This window comes from Pezoporus flaviventris, unplaced genomic scaffold (genome assembly GCF_033815535.1).
Source record: "Pezoporus flaviventris isolate CSIRO_AGI_PZ_B2104156 unplaced genomic scaffold, CSIRO_AGI_Pfla_v1 ptg000073l, whole genome shotgun sequence".
In the NCBI taxonomy this organism is placed as follows: Eukaryota; Metazoa; Chordata; class Aves; order Psittaciformes; family Psittacidae; genus Pezoporus; species Pezoporus flaviventris.
In genome coordinates, this window is record NW_026892621.1 from 6,110,785 (window position 1) to 6,136,958 (window position 26,174).

General features: G+C 45.5%; 1 protein-coding gene and 1 long non-coding RNA gene across 10 annotated transcripts in view; both read right to left on the bottom strand.

Annotated features, from left to right (window-relative positions):
- Nucleotides 1-26,174, bottom strand: part of CARD19 (caspase recruitment domain family member 19) — a 63,636-nt gene that overhangs the window by 22,975 nt on the left and 14,487 nt on the right. For 4 of the 9 annotated variants that reach the window (XM_061473045.1, XM_061473043.1, XM_061473037.1 and 1 more), the window contains 3 exons: nucleotides 22,845-22,904; nucleotides 20,925-20,996; nucleotides 18,175-18,548 (listed from right to left, as the gene is read on the bottom strand). The exons of 2 other annotated variants lie outside the window; for them this stretch is intronic. In XM_061473045.1, the coding sequence (XP_061329029.1) occupies nucleotides 18,436-18,548; nucleotides 20,925-20,996; nucleotides 22,845-22,904 (245 nt within the window). In that variant the 3' untranslated portion in view covers nucleotides 18,175-18,435. Of the gene's footprint in view, nucleotides 1-18,174; nucleotides 18,549-20,924; nucleotides 20,997-22,775; nucleotides 22,905-26,174 lie in introns of those variants that run through there. 3 more of the 9 variants (XR_009746864.1, XM_061473038.1, XM_061473039.1) reach the window with 3 other exon arrangements.
- Nucleotides 28-8,464, bottom strand: LOC133279382 (uncharacterized). Its single transcript, XR_009746869.1, has 2 exons — nucleotides 7,566-8,464; nucleotides 28-3,568 (listed from the first exon to the last, which is right to left on the bottom strand). It is a non-coding gene; the product is annotated as an uncharacterized LOC133279382 (long non-coding RNA).

A 26,174-nucleotide genomic window follows, 5' to 3' on the forward strand; every position in this document is an offset into this window, starting at 1 on the left:
TTTATGGCTAAAAGCTTAACTAATGTCTTAATTTTTATTTTTAAATATTTTTAGAGAGATATAAATATCTTTTAGGTTCTTACCTGCTGGCTCAGGGACTGGCACTTTTTCTAAATATGCTATTGTATAATGGTGTAAGTTACAGAGATTTCTATAACAAAAAGCATTTCAGATATTTCCGAAGTATCACATCTGCAATCACAAAACTCCTAGTTTTCTAGATCATGCTAACTTGTACATGAAGACTTGTACTAATACTTTTCCTTGCTGTTAATTTTTAAACGCTCCCTTGCACATAGTAACAGAAGCTTGACCTCCATGTGTCTCATCTCATTTACAATGTTTATTGATCACATTTCTCTTTTGTTGGGTCTCGAGGCCTGTTGGGGCACTGTATCTGCATTTACACCTTCTGTAAAAATTGCTAACCAAAAACAAATCTCAGAAACTTGTGATTAATAATGGAACAGAAATTCTTTTTTATTTTTTAATTCCTCTTTTGATGCTTCATTTCCAAGTTGACATGTATTTAACCAGTATCTAGTAAGCAATGGTTTTAATGGTGTGTGTTGGACTAAGTTAAACACAGCCCAGAACAAGTTCTTAAGGAGGTACTCGGGACAATTTTCCATATTAATTTTTACAAACCAGCAAACTGCTGAAGGAGTATGTATGAACTCATACACACCTGTGCTATCGCAGTACTGGTGCTGTAGTGTAGTGAATCAGACTGGCCAAATAGCTGTGCTGAAAGCCTTAGAAACCTTTCTTTTGGAGAACAGACGTGATGTAGGCAGAGCCCTTCCAAGCATGGAATTATTTTATCTGTGCCTTACCACTGGCAGTAATTTTGATAACATTATTGACTGTACCAGCTTTGTTACCTTGCATTGGAATATTTGCCCATCAGTACACATGATTTAGCCTGGAGAGGCTCTCTGGAGGCAGCCGCCTCTCTTCTCTACAGGAAACGTTCTACCTAAGCTAGGTGTCTGAAGTAGTTGCTTTGTGTTTTCCCAAATACATAATCTGTCCAAAGGATAGTTACTTTTAATTTAGCTATGAATATTAGATATTTTTCATTGCCAGATTTGCATCTTTCTGGTTTTTTAAGCAAGACATAAAATAAGAAGAACTGTAATTGTGGCTAATCCTCTCACTTTTTTGACTTGTCCTTACCACCCTAAAGGCAGATGCAAACAGATGCCCCAGCTCTATTGATGTTTACTGTCTTTATACTTGATTTGGCCTAATTTTGAATGTAGCTTTCATATTTGTCTTGCACTGAAACATGTGAAAGCAGTCAGAGGGAGGTGGAGGACAGATGTACCAGGTTGTTTCACATTTTATTTCCCTCTTTATTGGACCATAATTTTTCAGGTCACTCAAGTGAACAAGCTGTTAGAGTAGATTTCTCCTGGAAAATATAGCTCTTCTTATATCACCTTTGATGTTAAACTGTTGTACAACAGAATCTGTTTAGGCTTGTATATCCCATCTCCCAGTGGCTTGTGGAACTAACTGGATACAGAGCAGCAGGGTAGGGAACAAGCACCAGGAGATGACTTATCAACTGCATACTCCAGTGGACTTTGCAAGACAATCTCCTTCCTCCTGAAGAAAAAACACTTCAAACTTGGACACGGTCTTGGGGGACAAAAGCTGGATGTGGAGGTCTGCATTAAGGGGGTAGGTGTCTGTTCACTTGAAGTCTACCAGAGCCAGGCTCAGAACAGCAGCAAAAAACCTGCTGTGAATCCTTATGCCTCCTGAGCTCAGTGTGACTAAAGCATTACAAAAGAGATACTTACAGCTTCAAAGAGCCTCAACTCTGCTTCTAAACACAGGAAAACCTGATCTGCCCCTGACTATGAGACTCTACTGGGCAACAGCAGTATTCAACTTGCAACTGGATGTCTTTTGAAATAAAAAGGATGCTGGTTTATTACCATCTCTTTTATTGTGATTAAGATTTGCAAAACATCTTCAGACATGCAATCTGTACTTTCAGTCTCTGAAGCCCTCAGAGGTCATGTATTTTTTAGCAGATGAAAGCATCTGCAAGTTGGCTTCAAGTATAAATAATTTAATCACATGATGATTATTCTTTTAAGGCAGGTGCTTGTTTAAAATCCTAGTGAGTATCTACGAGGGGTGACATCAGGTTAACTAGTTCTTTGGTTTGCAGTGCTGCTGCAGAGTTCTTAGTTGTAGGCAGTCATTTCACTTACAAAGAGGTCAGCAGTAATGAAGCGAGATGAGCTTTTACAGGCTGTCTCAGGGAACGGTTCATGCCAGGTCACCCGTTTACTCCTGTTTCATAAGCTGCTGAGCAGAGTAAGCATTACACAGACTGCTCTGGTTGTTCTCATTAGTCCCTTCAGCCTCTAGGACTGCTTGGGATGGAATTCTCCGTGTAGCTGTACTTACTGAAGCAGGTGACAACAACTATATTTACTGGAACTGACTTTTAAGTGTTTGTCTTCTAAACCAGGTCACTGCTGAAGCTTATTCTGCAGCTGAGCATTACATGAAATGGGCTTAACTAGAAAGCATAATCATGGAATCACAGAATGGTTTGGGTTGGAAGGGACCTTAAAGCTCATCCCATTGTATTCTTGCTTATTCAAATATTTACAAAAGAGCTATCAGAAACAAGTGACAGAATCCAAACGCTAAGTTCTGCTTATTTCCTAGCTTACCAAAGCTGTTGCCATTATAAGCTGTATCCGATTCAGGAAATGCTACACATGGTACCAATTTATGCACCATTTTACAGTTTGTTTTCAAACCCCAAGCCAGCCGAAAGCTGATCTTTGTTCTACTGGATAATTTTGTCAAACCACAGGCTCTACTGAAAGTGCATTTACTTACTGCCCATTAGTGAGAACCAGGGCAGCTTAGAAGACGATATATTTTCATACATGTAACATATCTTTGATAACCTGCACGCTTAAACACACCACTCCTTGAAAATAAATCATCAAATCTCCATAAGGTTGGAGGCAGCATATGGCATATAGAAGCACTGAGACTGAAAAGAAACAGGGTCCCCTCCTTAATTGTTTGCACACAAGCAAAAGCCCCATTGCTTCTAAATGACAGTAGTTTGCTTTGAAAGAAATTGTTTGCATGTTATATACATAACAAGAATATCCAAATGTGAGGGCTGGAGCCTCCCACCTTTGCATCGCCCACCCCCAAACCCTACACTGCCATTAAGAAACTAAAATCTAAACCAAGAGCTTCTGAATACCCCCAGCAGTTCTGCCAGGCTGCCTGGAGGGAAGTGATTGGGCAGAGCAGCAGGAGTCCTCCTTGGTTCTTAAGACAACCCATTTGGTATTACCACTGTTGAACCAAGAGCCAGGAAACGATGCTGCAAAAGAGTAGCTTAGACACCACATTTCCCTTAGATTAAGTCCGGAAACAAGTGGTGCCCCAGATAGCACCAGATGGTAGCTCCTTGTAAATTACTTTCTAGTAGAAAGAAACATGTCTAACATCACTTAAACACACACAGATCTGAAGATCTTAAAATGAAGTTCATATGTTGTAAAGGCTACACCTTTGGTACGCTCAGATTCAGAAAATGAAATAGATTGGTGGAGCCACACCCTAAGGCAAGGGCAGAGGGAAGTGGTTGAACAAGTGATGGATCCCCTTCCCTCCTACCATCAGACAGAAGGAGTGAGCTTAAGGGACAAGGCGGTATGGAGGGAGGTCCCTCCTTGAAGAGGTAAGTGAAAACCCTCGCAATCCCTTTCTCCCTCCCAATTGCCCTTGAATAACAGGTACGAGGTCTTGGAACTACAGGGCCAGGTAAATGGAGATGGAGGGGTAGATCCATCTAGTGAGTCACCTAGGGCTTGTCACTCACCCCCAGGCCTTAGAACTTCCTCAACCAAGAAGAAAAGAAGAGGAATTGTGGTGGGTGACTCCCTTCTGAGGGGAACAGAAGGGTCCATTTGCCGACCAGATCCATCCCACAGGGAAGTCTGCTGCCTACCTGGGGCTCAGATTAGAGATGTTAAAAGGAAACTCTCTGATCTGGTGCAGCCCTCTGACTACTATCCGCTGCTGGTTTTTTCGGGTTGGCAGTGATGAAATTATTACAAGGAGGGCAAGGGCAATGAAGAGAGACTTCAGGGCCCTGGGACGGCTGGTTAGAGGGTCTGGAGCGCAAGTGGTGTTTGCCTCCACACCTGTTACAAGCAAGGGTGAAGAGATAAATAGGAAGAGTCTGCAGATTAATGTATGGCTACGGGACTGGTGCCAAAGGCAGGGTTTGGGGTTTTTCAATCATAGGCTGCTATATGAGACACCTGGTTTGCTGGTGGCAGGTGGGATACACCAGTCCCAGAGGGAGAAAAGGTTTTTGGGGCAGGAGTTAGCAGGGCTCATTGACAGGGCTTTAAACTAGGGAAGGGGAGATAACTGGGCCTGTTGGGGACAAGCCCAAGAGAAACATGCTAGGGCTTGAAGGATGGCGGACTAGGGAGGACTCTCAATCTATTGTTTCATTTGAGGGAAAGGGTAGTTGTTTAAACCCTGTCCTGCAGGGGAAAAAGGGTACCTGGGCAAGAGTTAGCAGAGCTCACTCACAGAGCTCTAGGTTAGATTCGAAGTGCGAGGGGGTTGTAGCTGGGTTTGAACTAGTGGGGCAATATTCTAGTATGAATGAAGACCAGAAGGCCTCTCGCCTCCCAGGGGTGCCACTAGCATGCTCTGCTCGCTCCCTGAAATGCCTGCACCCCAATGCACGCAGCATGGGGAATAGACAGGAGGAGTTAGAAGTCCGTGTGCGGTCTAAAGGTTATGACCTGGTGGCAATTACAGAGACATGGTGGGACAGCTCACGTGACTGGGATGTGGTCATGGATGGCTATGTCCTTTTTAGGAAAGATAGGTCAGCAAAGCGAGGTGGTGGAGCTGCTCTTTATGTGAGGGAGCAACTAGAATGTATTGAGTTCTGTCCAGGGGCAGATGAGGAGCAAGTGGAAAGTCTGTGGGTGCGAATTAAAGGACAGGCTGGTACGGGGGGCACAGTTGTGGGGGTCTGTTATAGACCTCCTGATCAGGACGAAGGAGTTGATGAGGCTTTCTACAGGCAACTGAAAGCAGCCTCACGACTACATGCCTTGGTCCTCATGGGGGATTTTAACTACCCCGATATTTGCTGGAAGACTTACACAGCCAGTCATTCACAGTCTAGGATGTTCCTCCAGTGCACTGATGATAACTTCTTAATGCAGATGGTGGACAAACCAACTAGGAGGGGAGCGCTGCTGGATCTGGTACTCACCGACAAGGAGGGTCTGGTTGAAGCGGTGATGGTCAATGGCAGCCTGGGCTGCAGTGACCATGAGATGGTGGAGTTTAGGATCCTGTGTGGGAGGAATAGAATACCTAGCAAGGCCACATTTCTGGATTTCCAAAGGGCCAACTTTCGCCTCTTCAATCAATTGCTAAGGGATGTATCACGGCAAAGGGTACTAGGTGGTAAAGGGGCTCAAGACAGTTGGTCAACATTCAAGAACCACTTCTGCCAAGCTCAGGATCAGAGTATCCCAATGGGTAGGAAGTCAAGCAGGGGAGCCAGGAGACCAGCATGGTTAAACAAGGAACTGCTGGGTAAACTTATATGGAAAAAGAGAATCTATGGATTATGGAAGGAGAGTCTGGCCACTTGGGAGGAATATAGGACAGCTGTTAGAGAATGTAGGGAGGCAATTAGGACAGCTAAGGCCTCCTTGGAACTTAATCTGGCAAGTCGGGTTAAGGACAATAGAAAGGGCTTCTTCAAATACATAGTGAATAAAACTAACACAAGAGGCAATATAGGCCCGCTGCTGAACGAGGTGGGTGCCCTGGAGACAGAGGATATAAAGAAGGAAGAGGTGCTGAATGCCTTCTTTGCCTCTGTCTTTACTCCTGCAGACTCTCTCCGGGGCACCCAGATTCCTATAGCCCCGGAAGGAGTCAGGATAAAGGAGGAGTTTGCTTTGGTGGATGAGGATTGGGTTAGGGATCAGTTAAGTAATCTGGACATCTATAAATCGATGGGTCCGGATGGAATACACCCACGGGTGCTGAGGGAGCTGGCGGAGGTCATTGCTGAGCCACTCTCCATCATCTTTGGTAAGTCGTGGGAAATGGGTGAGGTGCCTGAGGATTGGAGGATGGCAAATGTCACGCTGGTCTATAAGAAGGGCAAGAAGGAGGACCTGGGTAGTTATAGACCGGTCAGCCTTACCTCCATCCCTGGAAAGGTGATGGAACAACTTATTCTTGACACCATCTTTAGACATATCAAGGATGAGGGGGTCATTAAGAGCAGCCAACATGGTTTTACCAAGGGGAAGTCATGTTTGACCAACCTTATAGCCTTCTATGAGGAAGTAACTAGGTGGATGGATGATGGTAGAGCGGTAGATGTGGTTTTTCTTGATTTCAGTAAGGCATTTGATACTGTCCCCCACAGCATCCTCATAGATAAGCTAAGGAAGTGTGGGCTTGCTGATCAGGTAGTGAGGTGGATCAAGAACTGGCTGGAAGGAAGAAGGCAGAGAGTCGTGGTCAATGGGGCAGAATCTAGCTGGAGGTCTGTGCCTAGTGGAGTCCCTCAGGGGTCGGTGCTGGGACCAGTGCTGTTTGATATTTTCATCAACGACCTGGATGAGGGAACTGAATGCACCCTCAGCAAGTTTGCTGATGATACTAAACTGGGAGGAGTGGCTGACACACCAGAGGGCTGTCTCGCCATTCAGCGAGACCTGGACAGGCTGGAGAGTTGGGCAGAGAGGAACTTGACGAAATTCAGCAAGGGCAAGTGTAGAGTCTTGCATGTGGGGAAGAACAACCCCATGTACCAGTACAGGTTGGGGGCTGACCTGCTGGACAGTAGTGAAGGAGAAAGGGACCCGGGGGTCCTGGTGGATAGGAGGATGACCACGAGCCAGCAATGTGCCCTTGTGGCCAAGAAGGCCAATGGCATCCTAGGGTGCATTAGAAAGGTGTGGTTAGTAGGTCAAGAGAGGTTCTCCTCCCCCTCTACTCTGCCTTGGTGAGGCCACATCTGGAATATTGTGTCCAGTTCTGGGCCCTTCAGTTCAAGAAGGACAGGGAATTGCTTGAAAGAGTCCAGCGCAGAGCCATGAAGATGATTAAGGGAATGGAACATCTCTCTTATGAGGAGAGGCTGAGGAAGCTGGGACTCTTTAGCTTGGAGAAGAGGACACTGAGGGGTGACCTCATCAATGTTTACAAATATGTAAAGGGTGAGTGTCAGGATGATGGAGCTAGGTTTTTTTCAGTGATGTCCAGTGACAGGACAAGGGGCAATGGGTGTAAAGTGGAGCATAGGAGGTTCCATGGGAACATCAGGAAAAATGTCTTTACTGTGAGAGTGACAGAGCACTGGAACAGGTTGCCCAGGGGGGTTGTGGTCTCCTACGTTGGAGATATTCAAGGCCCGCCTGGACAAGTTCCTGTGTGATGTACTCTAGGTTACCCTGCTCTTGCAGGAGGGTTGGACTAGATGATCTTTTGAGGTCCCTTCCAACCCTTGGGATTCTGTGATTCAGGTTTTGCCCCAAGGAATTACCCAGAGGACAGTAAGTGTCTCGGACAAAACCTCCCAAAGTGAAATGAGATGATGTTCTGCTTTGTGAAATAACGTTTCAGTGCTTCATTTTGATTTTAGAAGCTTTCACAAACAGCACAAGGCAGCATGGTCCAAAGTCTTGAGTAGGCACACTCCATCTCACAACTACTACTCAGCTCAAGCCAACTACTCATTTGGAAGCATGCTAGAAGAGAAGGAAGTTTGCTGTGTCTCAAATTCCCACTGCCTTCATCTCGGAAAGCTGCACATCTGAGGAGCAGGCTGTCTTTCTCCCCTGGGAAAAGGAGAGGTCCCTGCTTTAAAGCTGGAATGGATAAGGAGCAGGAGAGGAGCCAAGCTCAGCTCCTTGATGGGAGGACCCCATTCACCCTAGTGCCATGCAGGGGTTTTGCTGCAGCTCTTTAATGTTTGCAGGTGATCAGCAGTGCTGGAGCAGAGTCAAAAGCTAAAACAAGCCATTACTAGAGCAGGAAATAAAATAAATGACAGAAAACATCTGAGGAAGACATACTCAACTGTACAGGCACAGCAGGCTCCTAGAGCTGAGTTTTTACCAGAGGCTAGGTTCAGCCCAAGATACTGCAGGGTGATGTGTCAGCTGTACCCAGAGTTTTACCCTTATCCCCAACATCATTTATTCACATCCTGACATGTGAACACATCCAACAGTCATGAGAGGGCAGGAGCATGGGCAGAGAGCTCTTGGCTGTGTCAAGGAGCACACACTGGCCATGGTAACAAAAGACTGACACAAAAACCATGCCTGTTAACAAAAGCAAAAAGACTGATATGAAAAAATGTGTTTAAAAGCTCCTTCTGCAAGGAGATATTTCACATTTTCATCTGATTGAATTCTTTACTCTGTATTAAATGCACACACTCATAAAATCATAGGATCCCAGACTGGTTTGGGTTGGAAGGGACCTTCCATCTGGCTCATCTGGCTCCAACCCCTGATTCAGGCAGGGACACCTTCCACTAGAGCAGCTTGCTCCAAGCCCCTGTGTGTCCAACCTGGCCTTGAACACTGCCAGGGATGGGGCAGCCACAGCTTCTCTGGCCACCCTGTTCCAATGTTCCCTGTTCCATCCTCAGCCCCACCATTCTAATGGCCCTTGGCTGTGCCCAAGGGAGCCTTACCTGCATGTCACTGCAGGATACTTTGTGATAAATAGTGGAAGACACACAATACAATCTTTTCAGGAATAACGTCTAACTAATTATTTGCCAACCTCCTAACGGGGTACTGAGAAAAAATTTCCTTCCCTGCTATTGGAGGCAACGGATGATTTTGAACTCACTTTCCTCCTCCTGTTTATTGTTGTGAAAGTCTGTTTTTCCCCCTTGGATTATTTCATAACGACAGCTGTTTAATAACCTGGCTGCCTTGCCAAGGAGAACACCACAGCTGCCCAGCTGGGAACAGAGCCTTTCCAATGCCATCTCATCCACCAAGCTGGGCTTTGTCAGAAATGAAGACAGCAGAAACTCCGGTTCTCTTTTCTTCCAGCCTCCTTCACGATGCTCTCTGCTCCTTCATTTTCCAATCTTCCAGCTCAGAGGCAGCCCTAACCCTCTTTTTATGTAGTTTTTAATGTGCTGGGACGTGAGTGTTAAAGCTGGCACCATGGTAGCGGTGCCACACCAGGACTCCTGAAACATCACCAAGTGTTTTCACTGTGCCAAAAATATTTGAGGATTAATTGGTTTCATCACCACCCAACATTCCCCCAGTTTTCTGGCACTAAGGATGAAAACAATTTAAACCATTGGACCTGAAATAGGATTTAGTTTCATCGGTGTCAGAACATACGATTCATCAGGCACATCAGAAAGAGCACTGCTCAGGGAAGAAATTACAGCATCTCCTGTGCTCTTCCCATCCCTCTCCACTGCTCATGGAGATTCAAATTCTGGGAATGTGACTTCTTAACAAATCAAATTTTATGAAGTGCGTGAAAAGGGGCAGTGCAAGAGCAAGGCAGGATGGGCCTGTGTGGATCAGGGTTCTCCTTCACATTCTGTAAAAGCTCTTTTTAATCCATGCTGATAAATAAAAAGGCTTGAAAGCTCCACATCCCACAGTCATACTGGTTGGTGTCATCACGAGAGTTTGAAAGGGCCACAGCTCTCAAACAGAGATGCCAACATCTTCAAACCTGATGTCACTTAGTATTTTGTTTAATGTGTGTGTTCCCTTCACTTGCGGAGACAGGGTGTGATGGAAGAATGAGTCGTCTTGTTCATGCTTCCAGAGGCAGGACCAGTCTATACTCATCCAGGGCTGAATTTAATCCAGCTCTGAATGAGGAGTTTCCTTCCTACTTGTTTTCTCAACGACTCAGTGCTAGTTCAGACAAGCTTCACCTGCCTGGGAATACCCTGAAAGATGCATTTACAACTCTTCCATAGAAAACTGCTATCTAAATTACTACTACTACTATTATTATTATCTTTATCATATCATCATCATTATCACTATCATTACTATTAATAATTTTCTGCTTTGAATTGGTTCCTACCTGCTGTAAACTTTCTTCCCAGCTCCTGGCAGGATGAATTTCTTCCAGAGCCATGAAAAGCAGCAGTGATGAATGAGGGTGATTCTGAGCCAGCTCCAAGATGTGGGATCTCAGCGTGAAGGATGAGCCTCTACTCACCTCCAGAGGCTCTAACTGCACCTTGCTGCTTAACCATAAACCACACAAAACTAAGGCAAAGCAGTATGACGGTGTGTCATTTAAGGGTGGGTTAAAAGGCTCCTGACCTTAGAAACCTTCCAGGTGACAGTGGCAGAAGCAGGTCCAGCCCCATGCTTGCAGCAATGGAAAAAAGCAGGGCCCTCAATCCACCAGCACACAGCTGGTTTCTGTAAGGTGTGAGGTAGGGAGCCAAAGCTACCACCAGCATGTGACAGTGCCCATGGGGGTCTGTACCACATCGAGATGCATCCAGCACAGCCTCTCGACTGCCCGGTGCTCATCTGTGCCCAACGAGTCCAGTTTTCCATTTGAAAGCAGTGATGTATTCTGGATCTCCCTCTCCTGGTGCGCAGGAAGAAGCGCGAGTGGAGCTGCTGCAGCAAGGCAGCCTGTCTGCCTTGTGCCTCCCTTGTGTCCCCTGAGCAGCACCCCATGCACCAGCCCTCCCGCCAGCCCGGCTGGGTGCAGAAAGCGGCAGGAAGCACCAGCTCTGCTCGGGAACAGCCCTTCAGTTCGGACACCTGTGAGCTTCAAGGACGCGCTGTCTTTCCAAGCTGGAATTAGTAGGATGAAGGGAGCAGCTTCCTTGCCTCTTCTCCTTCCCTGAACACCTGGAATCCACATCGTGCCTGGGATCCTTCCAGCAACTCTTTGTTAACAGTGAAACACGCAGAGCAGGGGAGAGGTCACCCCAGGGCACAGGAGGGACAGGAGCGGGGCCCCCTCCGTGGGCAGCCAGGGAACACCCCCTTCCCAGGATTTCGGCGTGTGCCCGGGCACAGTCACACCTGCGAACCCACTCGCAGCGGGGGTTTCGTTTCCCTGCACGGAGGGGAGGGAGCGGCGCACGGATGCCGTGGGTCAGGGCCGGCTCGTTTGGGTTCAGCCTCTGCTTTTGGGAGAACCGGAAGTGAATTTGCTCAGAGCAGGCAGAAGGAAACCCCTCCTGGCTGTCCTCCTCTCTGCTGACGGGAGCGGGAGCAGCAGGCACAGGGAGCAGCAGCACTGCAGGCCGGGGCCAGAGCTGCAGCCGCTGTGGGACAGCAGCGGGATGGCACCGAGCGTCCTGCACACAGGGGCTGCAGGGCCGGGCGCTGTGAAACCCCCAGGGCAGCTCCAAGCTGGGCGGGAAGAGAAGCTTAAAATCCCCACCCGGGAGACCAGCTGAAGGAGGGGATTCTGCCCCTCTGCTCATGGGAGACCCCACCTGCAGCACTGTGTGCAGGCCTGGTGTCCCCGGCACCAGAGGGACGTGGAGCTGTTGGAGAGAGGCCAGAGGAGGCCGTGGAGATGCTGCGAGGGCTGGAGCAGCTCTGCTCTGGAGCCAGGCTGAGAGAGCTGGGCTGGGGCAGCCTGGAGAAGAGAAGGCTCCTGAAGGGGAGACCTGAGAGCAGCTCCAGTGCCTGAAGGGGCTGCAGGAAACCTGGAGAGGGGCTTGGGACAAGGGATGTAGGGACAGGCCAAGGGGAATGGCTTTAACCTGCCAGAGGGGAGACTGAGATGAGCTCTTAGGCAGAAGCTCTTCCCTGTGAGGGTGCTGAGGCGCTGGCACAGGGTGCCCAGAGAAGCTGTGGCTGCCCCATCCCTGGCAGTGCTCAAGGCCAGGTTGGACACAGGGGCTTGGAGCAAGCTGCTCCAGTGGAAGGGGTCCCTGCCCGTGGCAGGGGTTGGAGCTGGAGGAGCTTTAAGGTCCCTTCCAACCCAAACCAGTCTGGGATTCTATGTCTATATATTTTGCTACTGAAAAGAAAGGACTACGTGTAAGTTGTGCTGTGAAGATACATCCTGCCAGTTACTTATTCAGGTGCTGTGTGTGGTGCTCCAGCACCAGGCATCTGACTTCCCCTGTCACCAGGTCATGAAGCACAGACCGAGTCTGACAGGTTTTTCTTTACTAGGCACAATGCTATTAAAGATTTACCAACTGCAACATGGCAGAAAGCTTTTCCTTGTGACTGCAGCGTATGGTAGCATACACTCCAAAATAGAAAGGGTAGGTCAGGATTCACCCGAAATGCTCTTTTCTGATTAAAAAAAAAACCTGCACTGAATTAAACAGCGCAATAATGCTGCAGACCTCTCTCATCTCCAGCCACTGGTTCCTTTTGCATTTGGTGTTAATAATGTCCCTATAAATTTGATGAGTTGAAGCTATTATGAAAATTACCCTCATCCTTTTGTAGCTTAATCGAGCTGATTTTCCATCCACAACTAAATTTGAATGAAGGATTTCCAACCTTGGTGGCGTCTAATGAATTTCACCTACAACTCCATCAACAAGGCCATAGCTTTGGTCTGAACAACACACAGTGCTTCAGTGTTCACCGTATCTCCAGTCACTGCATTAGGATTAAATCAGCACGGAACTGTCCTCTAGCCACTAGAAGCAGAGAGCACAGGCCCAATGGAATAGGGACAAATGGCAAACTCTTGATGTTGATGCATGTGTTGTATGGGAACAACAGGGATTTCTTTGTGAGAATAACACCACTAAGGCCTAAGACACTTGTCCTGACACTGAACAAAATGTCTGTCATTTTGAAATACATCCTGATGAAGCACCTGAAACTGCTGTATGTTGGAAATGGAGAAGCTGCGTGGAGACCTCAGAGCAGCTTCCAGTATCTGAAGGGGACTAGAAGGATTCTGGAGAGGGACTTCATTAGGGACTGTAGTGATAGGACAAGGGGTGATGGGTTCAGACTGAAACAGTGGAAGTTCAGGTTAGATACAAGGAAGAAGTTCTTTACTGTGAGGGTGCTGAGGCACTGGCACAGGGTGCCCAAAGAAGTGATAAATGCTCCATCCCTGGCAGTGTTCAACGCCAGGTTGACCGGGGCTTGGGCAACATGGTCTAGGGTCAGGTGTCCCTGCCCATGGCAGGGGGGGGAACTGGATGATTTTAAGGTCCTTTCCAACCCAAACATTCTACGATGCTATGATTCTATCCTGATGAGAACTCTGAAACTGCTGTTTGTTGGAAATGGATGTGTTTGTGTTTCTGTACTTAGGCACCATAGATAAAAGCAATTGGTCAAATACCTGAATTTGTAATTTTACCAAAATTAGGGGATGCCACTTTAACTACTCGGCTCCTGTCACAACTCGCCCATTTCTCCAGCCGAACTACACATGGTATCAAGATTTACTGTCCACTCCCACTGGATTGAACCTCACATTGGTGAAAAAACTGCTGCAACACGGTGACCTGAATGAACTGCTAAAACAAAGGTGGATTTTGGGCATCAACCCAAAAATGGGATGATAAACTCCGGTTATCATCCATCATGACACAGAAAGGATAATCATGTCCTAGAAAGAGGGATGGAAAACACGGGAGGGCAACACGCTGAGCGGTTCTTCTGGCAGGAAAAGCAAAGCATTAACTATACGAGAAAAAGAGCAGCCTTCTTTATCAGTACAGATTTTATTTCAATTTAATTGCCTATTAAAAACCCCTTCAATTAATTTGTATAGAATTCAAGAAGACCTGCAGGGGTCCTTCACAGGGCCCTGAGGTACAGCAAGCTTTTATAGCAAGGCTGACTATACAGCCAAGGCAGGCATCTCTCTCGAGTAACATCTGTGCATAGAGGACAGCAGTGAAAAGCATTCACAACTGCAAATTTTGACCAAATATGTTTCCAACTTACTACAGTATGAGGAAAAAGAAAAACCGCAAGTCAAAGAGAAAAGATGAGTAGCTTGGCCTTGAAATCTCCAGCCGGCAGCTGTAAAGTAGCCCAGTGTGTCCCAGAGTGAATCATCATTTGATTGCAGCTCGCAGGCACATCACCCTTCACTGAAGTACTTTAAATAGCAGTCTGTCTTTAGATGGAATTGTGCAAATTCATTGTATGATCCGTCACTGTGCCTCCCAGCTCCCTCTGCACGGAGATGAGCCCCTTACACTGCCTGACCCATTGCCATGGCTCGGGCCAGCTGCCTGCACACTCTGCTTGGGGGTTATCACAACCAGCAGCTCCTGCCCTGGGATCTGGCCAGCCCTGACACGGCCCCAGGCACTGGGAGGCAGCTCAGCTTCACGCTACACCAAAAAGCCCGTTGGCAATTTAAAACCCCAGCACCAGGGAAGGTGGATGCTCAGCATTAGGAACTCATCCCCTCCTTCCCCTGGAACTCCTGCACAGGTTGCACAGCAGCGCAGGACGGTCCCTGGTGGGGGCTGCAGCAGGTCCTCGTTCAAGGCACTTCTGTGGAGCACAGTCGAGGCTGGCACACTCCTAGAGACCTCAGCTCCCCACTGCTCAGCCCCCTCCTGAGAGCCACATCCAGCCCTCCGGGTCCATCACTGGCACAGCAGCCGCTTGGCTCCTTTGCCCATAATGCATCTAAAGGGACAATGCTGCAGGGAAAAACAAGACGTTCTACTTCTTCAGCCAGTGCTGCACAAGGTGAGAAGAAACGCTGAAAGCACAGCTGCTTTCTATTAGCTCCTGTACATCTATAATCTGCAGCACAAGAACCATGGCATCCACACGAATGGCCTCGAACATCTGCACACGTATCCACCTACTGAATTTTACATAGCCAGGGCAACTTCCACACACATGAAGTAAAGCACTTACCTAAACACCAGTACAGTTTCAGCAGCAAATGCCAAGCTATCCTTGACTTGAGAGGGAATCTGGAATTCTGCAGCTAGGCAGGCTCATCCAAGACCCTCCTTGATTTCTTTCCAAGAAAGTAACACTGCTTGCCTCAGAAGACCCAACTCCCAGGCTGGTACATACAAGCTTCTGCAGGAACTGAAGATAGAATTAAAACTTCATGTGCTGCCTGCATGCGCTGCACAGATGTGTTTGTGGAGAGCTGCGTTAAAGCTTGGTATTTGCTTCTGGAAGAAACACCTTCCAAGAAAAAGAACATGTTCCAGCCTATGCACTTGCCAACTGTATGACTAACCTGACTTACTTACTTTTTAAATTAACAACTAGCACTAGCAAAGGAACAGATTATTTTCTACTCTTTGCTGGCAGGTCCTTTAACTAACTAGACTTATTTCACTCTCTCCTCCCAGCCCCTAACCCTGAGTTAACCCTGAGCAGCTCATCCCAGATTGTTTTTTTCCCTGAGAGGCATCCTTATCTTGAGCAACATCAGAAAGGGAAGACAGCCGTAACCTTTAATAAACTATCCTATTCCATATGGTCTTCAAGGCTCAAAAAAGCCACTTGGTTAAGGAACTGGGAGGACCGTGTCCTGCTGCACAGCCAGTGTGCTCCTGAGGCAGGTTCCTCAGCCCAAAGGGGCATCCCTGGACGAGTCGGTACAGCAGATTCTCACCTTCAGATTAAATAAGGCACTGATAACTTCTGTAGATTTCAGTAACAGCCCACAACAATTTGTAACCTGTTATTCAAAGGGTAGCATGGTGGATAATCTAAACAGAATCTGCTCAGCAGCAATAAGGCCTCTTTCTGCTTCAGGATGAGATGTGACTGGTGTGACTACTCTGAACACTCAAGTTTTTTGTGTAAAACGGAATACCGTTCTTCTAATGAGGTTTCAAAGTTGGCTTCAAGGCAAAGATTTAAAACCCCATTTACATTTCAGATGTATTTTTTTTTCTAGTCCCTTAAAAAGGAGCTGCTATAGGAGGGAAGCAACAGTGGGGACAGGATCATTTCATTTCAAATGTTATAAATCAGAGCTGCTTTGCTGGAGAAGTTGTCAACTTAGGCAAGGCAGGGAATAAACAACAGAATGCAATTAAAGCCCTCCCCAAGATGAAGGCAGCACAACAGCAGCTCGCTGTGTAAGCAGGACAGCCAAGCCTCACCCTTAGCCAATGCTGTGGGAAATGCGCTCGGCATAATCACCGTTTTCTCCCTACCAAGAGTCCCTGTGGAGATCAGATCAAGCAGACACAAGAGCTGGTGGGGAAGGGGCAAGAGAGAAGAAATCTAAATAAGCTGCTCTGCTGGCTGTTACTGTGTTTACATGGCATTCGTCTCACTGCTCTACACTGCAGCGACCAGGCTATTAAGTGTTTACAATATCTCTGGTGCTGATCTTGGGGTGCATCTGCAGGTCTGCAGAGAAAACTCTCTTCGGGAGCGACTGTACTTGTGTCAGTAACAGCCAGACCAGCTTTAATGTGCCTGGTGGAGACACCATCCGCAGTGTAAACCCAGCAACTGGATCAACATCTGACCAGCTGGGTCAGCATAAATACTAACCAAAGAGCTCGTGCTGACCTGCAGTGTGGCTGCAGTGTTGTCCCTGTAGCCTGTCTGATTTCACTGGGGCGTTTCAAGATGAGCTGCACTCACACTGGTGACGGCCATGAAGACATGTCTGTCCTTGAGATGAGACCTAACATACTGTGGCTGCCTCCATGTGGGGTTGGCTCATGTCCCAACCACACTCCAGTGCCATAGGTAAAAAACGTTTTATCAGAAGAGTAAAATCAGGGTCCTCTGAGCCCTTTTTCATCTCTCAAGACATTTCCCACAAATACTCTTTGGGTCTTTTATTTGAAAATTTGGCAGTGTACCCAATTCTTCCTATGCACTAAATACTCATTACTACATCAGACAAGTGTTGTTCTGGCAGGAAATACACTTACTACAAGACGTCCTGCTTTGGAGAAGATCAGAGTAGTTTGGGTTGGAAGGGACCTTCACAGGTCATCTAGTCCAGCCCCCCTGCAATAAGCAGGGACATCTTCAAGTAGATCAGGTTGCCCAGAACCACATCCAGCCTCACCTTGAACGATGATATTTTCATAGCATGAATGAAGTTTAAAGCTGGAAGACGATTTTCAGTCTGACCGTTTGGAGAAAACCATTCCAAACGACTGAAAGTTTCACCTGTGATCCTCCAATGCATAATAACTTGTGATGTAGCTGCAAATTCTACTGAGGTGACATTTGATTTGATCTGGAAATCAATCTGTTCAGTCAGTGAATGAAGAGCCACAAAGCATCTTTCTCACCAAGTACAGGAACATGGTTTCCCCAAGCTCCTTACGCTCTTGAGCAGGTAACTGAAGAACTATCCACTGAAAAGGTGATTTCTCACAGCCAGTTCAGAACTAGTGCACCTTCCAGCTAGAAGACGAAGGCCATTTGTACTGAGGTAGGCAACGGCAAGCTCAGAAATTCCAAGCTTCTTCACTTGCAGCCCTGACTCCCTGCATCTCCCTTCAGAATTTCAGACTTAACAATGGCTTCTGCAAATTCTTCAGGTTTCACCTCACAGAAGAAAAACACAACCTCATCAAATTACACTGTGAACAACCTCAGGCTCTTCAAGCAGATGTGTTTCTGGCCACAAAACAGCCCCATGTCATGGCACTGAAGTTCCTGCACAGTATCTTCAATCATTTCAGTTTCTTCAATGCAAAGACTGCAAAACACTTCACTGGAAAAGCTAAATACATCTGAAAAATCTTCTTGGTAGTGCTTCAGATCAGCCATTCCAGTCCCTGGGACCCTCTGCGGGCTAGGCACCAGCCTGCACCAGCTCCAACACATTCCAACCACAGCCAGCAGGTGAGTGCAAACATGAACAATGGAGGCTGGGGTGAGGCACGACAAGGAGAATTAAAAGACCCAAGTATGAGGCATACACAGAGGTGACTGGCACTGATACACTTCATAGGTGCCAGTGCCCACCTCAGCTCAGGCAGTGCATCTACACAAAACAGACAATCCTGAGATGGAAATCCATTTCTTAGTAAGGCTTTGAGTGCATTTGTTTCTTTTTAAGTTACTTATCACAAAAGAGAGGCTAGCATTCTTTGAACAGTTGTGATCCTTCATTCCAGTATAAAACACATATGCAAACATGGCTTAAGACCCATGATCACTTAGGATGTAATTTTAAAGTCTGTATTAAAAATATTTTTTTATCCCAATGATAAATATTTTAAAATAAGCATTTACAAAAATAAATAGTCCATTTCAATAAGGAAGGACATATATAGCTGAAATTCTGAATACATCTTGAGGCACTGCAATTACTGATGAAGCTAGTTAATAAAATCTTTGGTATGAGAGCATAGTACATTAATATTCATGCACCGTTGTCTTCCTTTGGCAGGCATACTGTACAGTCAAGCGAAGAGGTGGCTTTTCCTTAATTTCTTGATCTGTCTTCCAAATACAACATACAAATATTTCTAACGTGTCTTCCTATGATAATAGGAGAAAAGCCCAAGATTCTCCTGGCTCTTGCTACGACTTTCATATCTAAAACAGAATGAAGACGGGAGGAAAAAGAGAAAGTGAGCACATGTGAGTTTCATTCCAGCTCATCAGCAGCATCTACAGGAAATAAAAATCAATTTAAAAAAGTACTCTAGAGGAAAGCCCATTTCCTTCAATACTGCACACATCAACTGCCAAGACAGGGTAACGATGAATCTGCTTGGATGCATCACTGCAAGGTCAGACACATGAAGAGGAGATTGCTGAGCAAGGGGCTCAGTGTAAAGGGGCAGCTTTACACTGACCACAGCACCAGATGGTGCAAGCCTGGAGCACCACATACAGGTCTGGAGGTTCTGTTACACATGGGGCTTTGAGATACTGCATAGGTACAGGAAAGAGCCTCAAAAACTGGACAAAAAAAAGCCTTGGAATAAAACACTTGGAGAGACTGCTCAGTGATTTTAGCTAAAATAAAGAGAGAGCTGGCCTGAGGCACAACGACCTCCACGGGAGGGAAATATGAAACATCAGCTACGAACAAGGGGGTAAGGGGCTCTGCAGCCTGGCAGGGAAAGTCCTACCAAAAGTGGCAGGCTAGAGCTGAAACCATTCAGCCTGAGAAAAAGACACCCACTTCTAACACTACAGACAACTCACTGGGATCAAGGGAAGTGTTCAGAAAACATGTAGATGAGGCCCTCAGTTATATGGTGTAGTGGTGGTCTTGGCAGTGCTGGGGTTAAACTTGATGGTCTTTTCCAAACCAGCTGATTCTGGGAAGTTATGGTTTCTCATTTTTTGTGGGTTTTTGTTTGGCTTTTTTTTTTTTTGTACAAGTCCCTGAAAGTTTTTTGGAAAATGCTATTAAATGGTGGTGACTGAACCTGATGAAGGGAAGTGATGGCAGCTAAGGAAACACACAGGTTAGCCTCAAAGGTCTAACGGTTTCCTTTTAGCCTTAAACCCTGACTCCATGGACAGTCCAGCTGAGGGACTCTGATCTGCAGGTGAACGGTAACACAGTTCAGTCTCCCACATCACCTGAAGCTCCAACCAGCTCCCAGTGGATGTGGAAGCCAGAAGGCTTGGGTCTGTCTCATAGGATCACAGAATCATAGAATGGTTTGGGTTTGAAGGCACCTGAACTGGTGCTACTGCAGCCTGCACCTCTGGGAGAAAAACAGTAAAGAACAATGTCCAACTGTAACTGTTGTGACCTGGGTATGAGGAGCAGAAGGCACCAAACCAAAATGGAGTTTGGATTCTGCTCCCCACCTACTGTGTGGAGACTGGCACTTCTCCCAGTACCATGCAGAGAAGTGGCACCTCTAGAATCAGCTACTCTCTTCCCCTGGATCCCTCCCACTAGCCTTGACCCACTGCTTCGCTGGAAGTAATCCATGTGGAAGCATCAACACACTTTCTGCTCTGAGCCACCACTCTCACAGCAATGCTGGGTGAGAAGGTAGGACTGTGAGGAGGAGCCCTGCTGCTGTGAGGAGGCAGGTGACTTTCAGCTGACAGGGAGAGCTAATGCCCCAAGCCAGACACAGAGGCAATGGCTGTAGCTGCTCCAGCTCAGCAAACTGAGCCAGTGTCCTCCAGCCCCATGAGTGGTCATGCTCCAACCAGCTCCCAGGAGATGTGGAAGCCAGAAAGTTTGGGTTTGTCTCATAGAATCACAGAATCATAGAACGGTTTGGGTTTGAAAGGACCTTAAGATCACCCAGTTCCGACCTCGTACCATGGGCAGGGACACCTCACCCTAGACCATGTCACCCAACCTAGCCTTTAACACTGCCAGGGATGGAGCATTTACCACTTACTTGGGTAACCTGTTCCAGCGCCTCAGCACCTTCACAGTAAAGAACTTCTTCCTTGTATCTAACCTGAACTTCCCCTGTTTCAGTCTGAACCCATCACCCCTTGTCCTATCGTTACAGTCCCTTATGAAGAGCCCCTCCCCAGCATTCTTGTAGTCCCCTTCAGACACTGGAAGCTGCCCTGAGGTCTCCACAGAGCCTTCTCTTCTCCAAGCTGAACAACCCCAATGTTCTCAGCCTGTCTTAATATGGGAGGTGCTCCAGCCCCCTGGTCATCCTTGTGCCTCCTCTGGACTTGCTCCAACAGCTCCATGTATGCTCATGACAGCTGGGAATCATGACCCATTGCTATAGCAACAGGAGTTCACGTGACTACTGTCTTTAAAAAGAGCCCCGGTTTGTGGCATCCTCTGTAGGGAAACTATCCATTATTTATATCTCATCATGCCTGAAGCACAATTTGTATCCTAACCTCATTAATGAATGATGACACTTTGACCAGCTCTAAGCCATGTTAGACCAAGAGGCATCCTGCTCTCCTGGCCCACACTGGAGTAAGGCAATCTCAACGAAAAGCACTGGAGCAGATTACCTGAGTTACAGCAATACCAGAACAATGCAAATCCCGCAGCAACGCTAAAGCAAGCGAGGAAAAATACCGGACCTGAAGGAAACGAAAAAGGAAACACACTGAGACACAAGAGAGCAGCAGCAGTTTAGCTCAGTTCCTAAATCATCAATGGCTATTAATATACACAATTAAATGTATTCAAATGAAGCTAACACATTCACCATTATGTATGTTCTGTAGGTAGAGTACTATGAAGCACACTTACTACACTGTAATCAATTTTACTAGTTGCTTTGATATCACTCACTGTTTGCTCCAGTTCATCTAGCTATATGCTCTGAAATGTAAGTGAAAGCTTCCTTAGATGTTTTCTCACTCTTAAACTTTGTGCAAAAATCCCTTTAAACTCTACAACAAAATACTAACCATACAGCTGGGTCCTCACCACACAGCGTAGTGATTTACTCTATGAATACTCCCCGCGACCAATGCACTGCCTGTGGGCACAAGCACATCACAGGAGACTGCAGTCCCTCAGAAGCAGGTTCTTAGGGTCTTGGTTTTTTCCTACGTATGTATTACAAATTCCACTTTTATGCCAAGAACAAATATTCTTGTTCCTTCTTACAATTCTCTGGCTGCTGAAATGCAGAGCCACACACACATCTACGACAAGTCTCCCTCTGGAAATGTTTCCTTCAAGTGCTTGCCTGGAATTACATGCAGTTTAACACTGATGTTCATTACTGATGTTCAATAAAACCTTTCTAATTCATAATTCTCCACAGAAAAAAATCATAAAGACTTATAACTGCTTCTTTATTATTTACAATTCTGTTTGTATTTACTTCTTCATTATGAATATAGCTACAACTGAACCGAACCGAACCTGACAATTTAAGGATAAAGTACTGCAGACTGGCAAATTAGTGGAGCTGACTATATGGTCAAAGTCACAGAGGAAACAGTAAAGGAGCAAAGATGTGGCTGTTCCTTTGAATGTCATCTCTCAACGAGGGTGGCTACCAGCCAGATGACCTCCAGTGTGGGGCCAGCTCTTCCATTGGCATGAGTAAAACCAGAAATAATCTCATTTTCTTATTCTCAGGTACTTTCTCTGTTCCTCCTGTAATGTTATGTTGCAGTCAGCAGTAGCAATGTGAAAAATCTGAATAGCAGTTTGGTTCAATATTCAAAGCAACCACAACACAGGCAAAAAATATACACTGAGTTACTGTTTTTCTGCCCCTTTTTTTCAGTTTTATCTTGGGGAAAACAGAAAAAAAAAGTGCATAGAAGGTGCTTTTAGTCTCTCATAATTGTATCCAAATTACTAAATAAACACCAATTAAACTTCAATGACAAAACTGGTCACTATACATTTGGAAAATTCTCCCACGTTCTTTCAGAAGTTCAATTCCTTTTCAAAATATTTTTCAGCGAATAAAACATTTGCCTCTATAATCTGCACATTGAACAGAAGGGGAAAAAAATTAACATGTTTTCCTAAGGAAAATATGCTTAAGTTCACCCTTGCTCATCTTCCTATCTTTGTTTTCAAATGATTTTTAATTATATTGAAAGCTTAAAAAAATTAAAAATGTTTAAAGTTACATAAAAAAATTACTGATGGCCTCATGAAAAATTTTAGCAGCAGCAGCTGAATAGACCTTGATGTTCAAGTCTTGAAGAAATCATAGAAAATTATGAGTTCAGCTATAACAGTAAATATTGATTAAGCTCTACAGTCTCTTGAATTTCCTGGCGTTGGTTTCCACAACTGCAGTTCAGTACATTTTCCTCCATTACTTCCACTTAACATATGACAGTAAAGACATCATAAAACAAACAGTTACATGAAATGCAAATTACATGATAAAATAAATTGCATCATAATCTGAAAAGCCATTCCATCCGGCGACACTGTTTGCATTTATTTACCCCTGTCATTTAGCATATATTTCTCCTTGTCAGTGTCTATCTCTGTGGAATCTGTGGTTTCTAGAAATAAAAGCAACACATGAAAAGTTAGTACTTGGCTTAAGCAAACAAACAAACATAATCAGTACATGCAAAACAGTGCAAAACAACACATTTCAGAAAAATACCCAATTTGGACATAAAATATAAGCCCCTTCAATGGCAGATGATCGCTAAAGTTAAATCTGGATATACGCTGATCAAAAGATACAGGCATACAGTCATTTGAATACAACTGTAAAAAGCTGCAGCAGCACCTTGGATCTGGTTAAGCACTAACCACATAAGTAACATTACACTTGTTTCCCAAATGAGGAAAATAGGAGCCAATCCTTCCAGAATGCCAGGAAATTTCATTGTAATAAATACAAATGAATTGTTAATATTGCTAATCTGAAAACACCCTTGTAACTTAATACATTGCCATTCTTTCTGTTCTTGAGTAAATCTCTGGGCATTGATGTATCTGGCAGATAAAGCAGCACTTGGAACAAAATGCTTGGTGCAGATTACTGATCTAAATTCTGGGTTTGGCTAAAGACACATTCAGCATCTTTGAAAGTCTGCAGGCTCTAGGTGCAGATAATTTTTGCCTCTATCTTTGTGCAAATTCTAGTAGAAAAGGAGGTTGACCTTAAGACAAGGTGTTCACTGGTTAGCAGCAACAAAGGAGTTTCTGATTTGGGCAGAAAGACGTGCAGCTTTTTTAGAGGTGCCCTTGCCATATAGATGTGGAAATAACATTACTTGCAGAATGTTGCACAGCAACACTGAAGAACACCGCTGTCCCCATAAATAGTAGAGGAATGATTTTCCTTTAATGCATCATGACTCTGCACAACAACTTTTTGAGCCAAGCCTCTTTGTGGTCAATAGGATTTAAAAAAAAAAAAGCTAGGAAGTGAGAACTGCAAATCTGGCAGTCAACAGGGCAGAATTTGAGACTGTTTGGGGTCAACCATCTCCTTCTTTTACATGACAATCTGGAGCTAGGAAAGGGGCCTTGGAAAACACCAAGTCAGCACAGGGGACCTGCTGCCAGCCAAGCTGGTGGTGAACATCTACCTCCCATGCTAAACGAGCCCCCTCAGGGGATGAGAGACATGGTGCTCAAGCAGAACAGAAACACCTAAGGCACTTTGCTGCAGAGGTTGAGACTCACTGAAGGGGAAAGAATTGATGCAAAGCTTCCACAGCACACCCGAGATCAATGGCAACCCTACACATCCTACCTGTTTTGAGGGATGGCCTCCCTATGTACTTCAGCTAAGAAATCTTCACACTTCACAGCACAGCCAAATCTCTCCACTTTGTAGGCTATCGATGTGGGGCTAACCTTTCTAGTCTATGTCAACACTGACAGAAATAAAAACACTTTCTGAGTCACCCGGATGATCCTGTTTGGCTCCAGCAGCTTGGAAGCTGCCCATGTCATGGGCCTTACCCACCCTCTAGTGGAATTCTGAGAGATTACTCAACACTTCACTTGCACTATATTAAACTGAAGGCAAAGAAATTTTGTTTTAGCACAAATTTTAAAGTTGTTTTAAAAAAATTAAAAATAAATCCAACACCTAAAGGGGCTGCAGGAAACCTGGAGAGGGGCTTTGGACAAGGTCCTGTAGGGACAGCCCAAGGGGAATGGCTTTAACCTCCAGAGGGGAGACTGAGATGAGCTCTTAGGCAGAAGCTCTTCCCTGTGAGGGTGCTGAGGCGCTGGCACAGGGTGCCCAGAGAAGCTGTGGCTGCCCCATCCCTGGCAGTGTTCAAGGCCAGGTTGGACACAGGGGCTTGGAGCAAGCTGCTCTAGTGGAAGGTGTCCCTGCCCGTGGCAGGGGTTGGAGCTGGATGAACTTTAAGGCCCCTACCAACCCAAACCAGTCTGGGATTCTATGACCTTTGAAAGGATTTCCTCTGAAAGATATTTTTCATATATATACCTGCATGTAACCTATTACAGAACTCTGTCCTGGCCATAACTGATTCAGAGAAAACTCCAGGAACATCATCAGTGTCCTCACCAATAATTTTCCTAGGTTTCATAAAGCTGCTTATTTCACTTCAATTTGCATTTAGAACAAAGTTCCCATGTTAGGGATTCCCTTTTTTCTTCACACTTGCAAATTCTAGTGTCAATTTTATAGCAATTCTCTGCTACATTTGACTAATAATTCAGCTTAAAATGCTGCACATTTATTGACCATTCAACCCAGAATGCAGACATCTGTTTTAGCTACAAACATTAACACAATCATTTCATTATTTCCTCCTCAGGTCAATATGAGGAAACTGCAGAATCTCAGCACATATTTTCACTCAGTTATTTAAATAATTCTTATTGTTCTGATGAACATAAGGGAGTGTAACAACATGCAGATCAACATGGTCACAGCTATGCTATTTCTAGTACTCAGCTGAATTCAGACCATCTATACGGGATGTAGTCAGGCTTTGGCTACTGCATCCCAGTATGCTAATACACATTTTCAGAAATGGGTTGTAGAAGGTATTACTTAATATTTAACACGGCTTAAACTCTTACACAATCAACACACTCTTGAAGTTCCATTCTTAGTGACTACACTAAGATTGCTAAGTTGCTTTTAATTAATAAAGGCTGTCTGCTGCCTTCTAGTCAGGCTGGCAGACAAACTTGTTGCTCTTGAGCTCTACCTGGGTAAAAATAATAGATCCAAGACTATTTGATTTAAGAGCCTGCTCCCTCAAAGGGCATGACTTCTGCAAGGTGAGTATCAGATCAAAGGCACTATCTCAAAGCTGCTGCAAGGCTGAATCAACTGGGATTCACGTTCATCTGAGAGTCTAAGACAGAGATGGGCCCAACTTTCCCAGTTCAAGAAAGTTCACGTACGGATCTGGAGACCTAGGTAACTTTGCAGCCTCCCTGTGCAAGCAGGACAACAATGGTGCAGTCTTCTACTGGTATGTTTCTGTACTGAGTAGAAACAAACCCCTTCCTTCAAAATGAAAGGCGAAATGAAGCTAGACAATGCGTATCTTCAAAGGTAAGTACAATTTACATGTCATTTTCACTCCAGAAACAAAAGAGGTCTAACCTATGGACTTTTGGTGTAAAGGTTTGAATCTCAATGGAGTTTTTGACCTACATGTCTGAAATAGCCCCTGGCACCTAACTGTGAATTTTCTTACAACTAGAAATCAAGCGACCGGTGAAATATTAGAGCTGTTAGATACTTTATAAGGATTTCTTAAACTGCAGTCCCTTTGCAGCTTCATTAACTGAAATGTGGGAGCTTTCCCTCAAGCTCC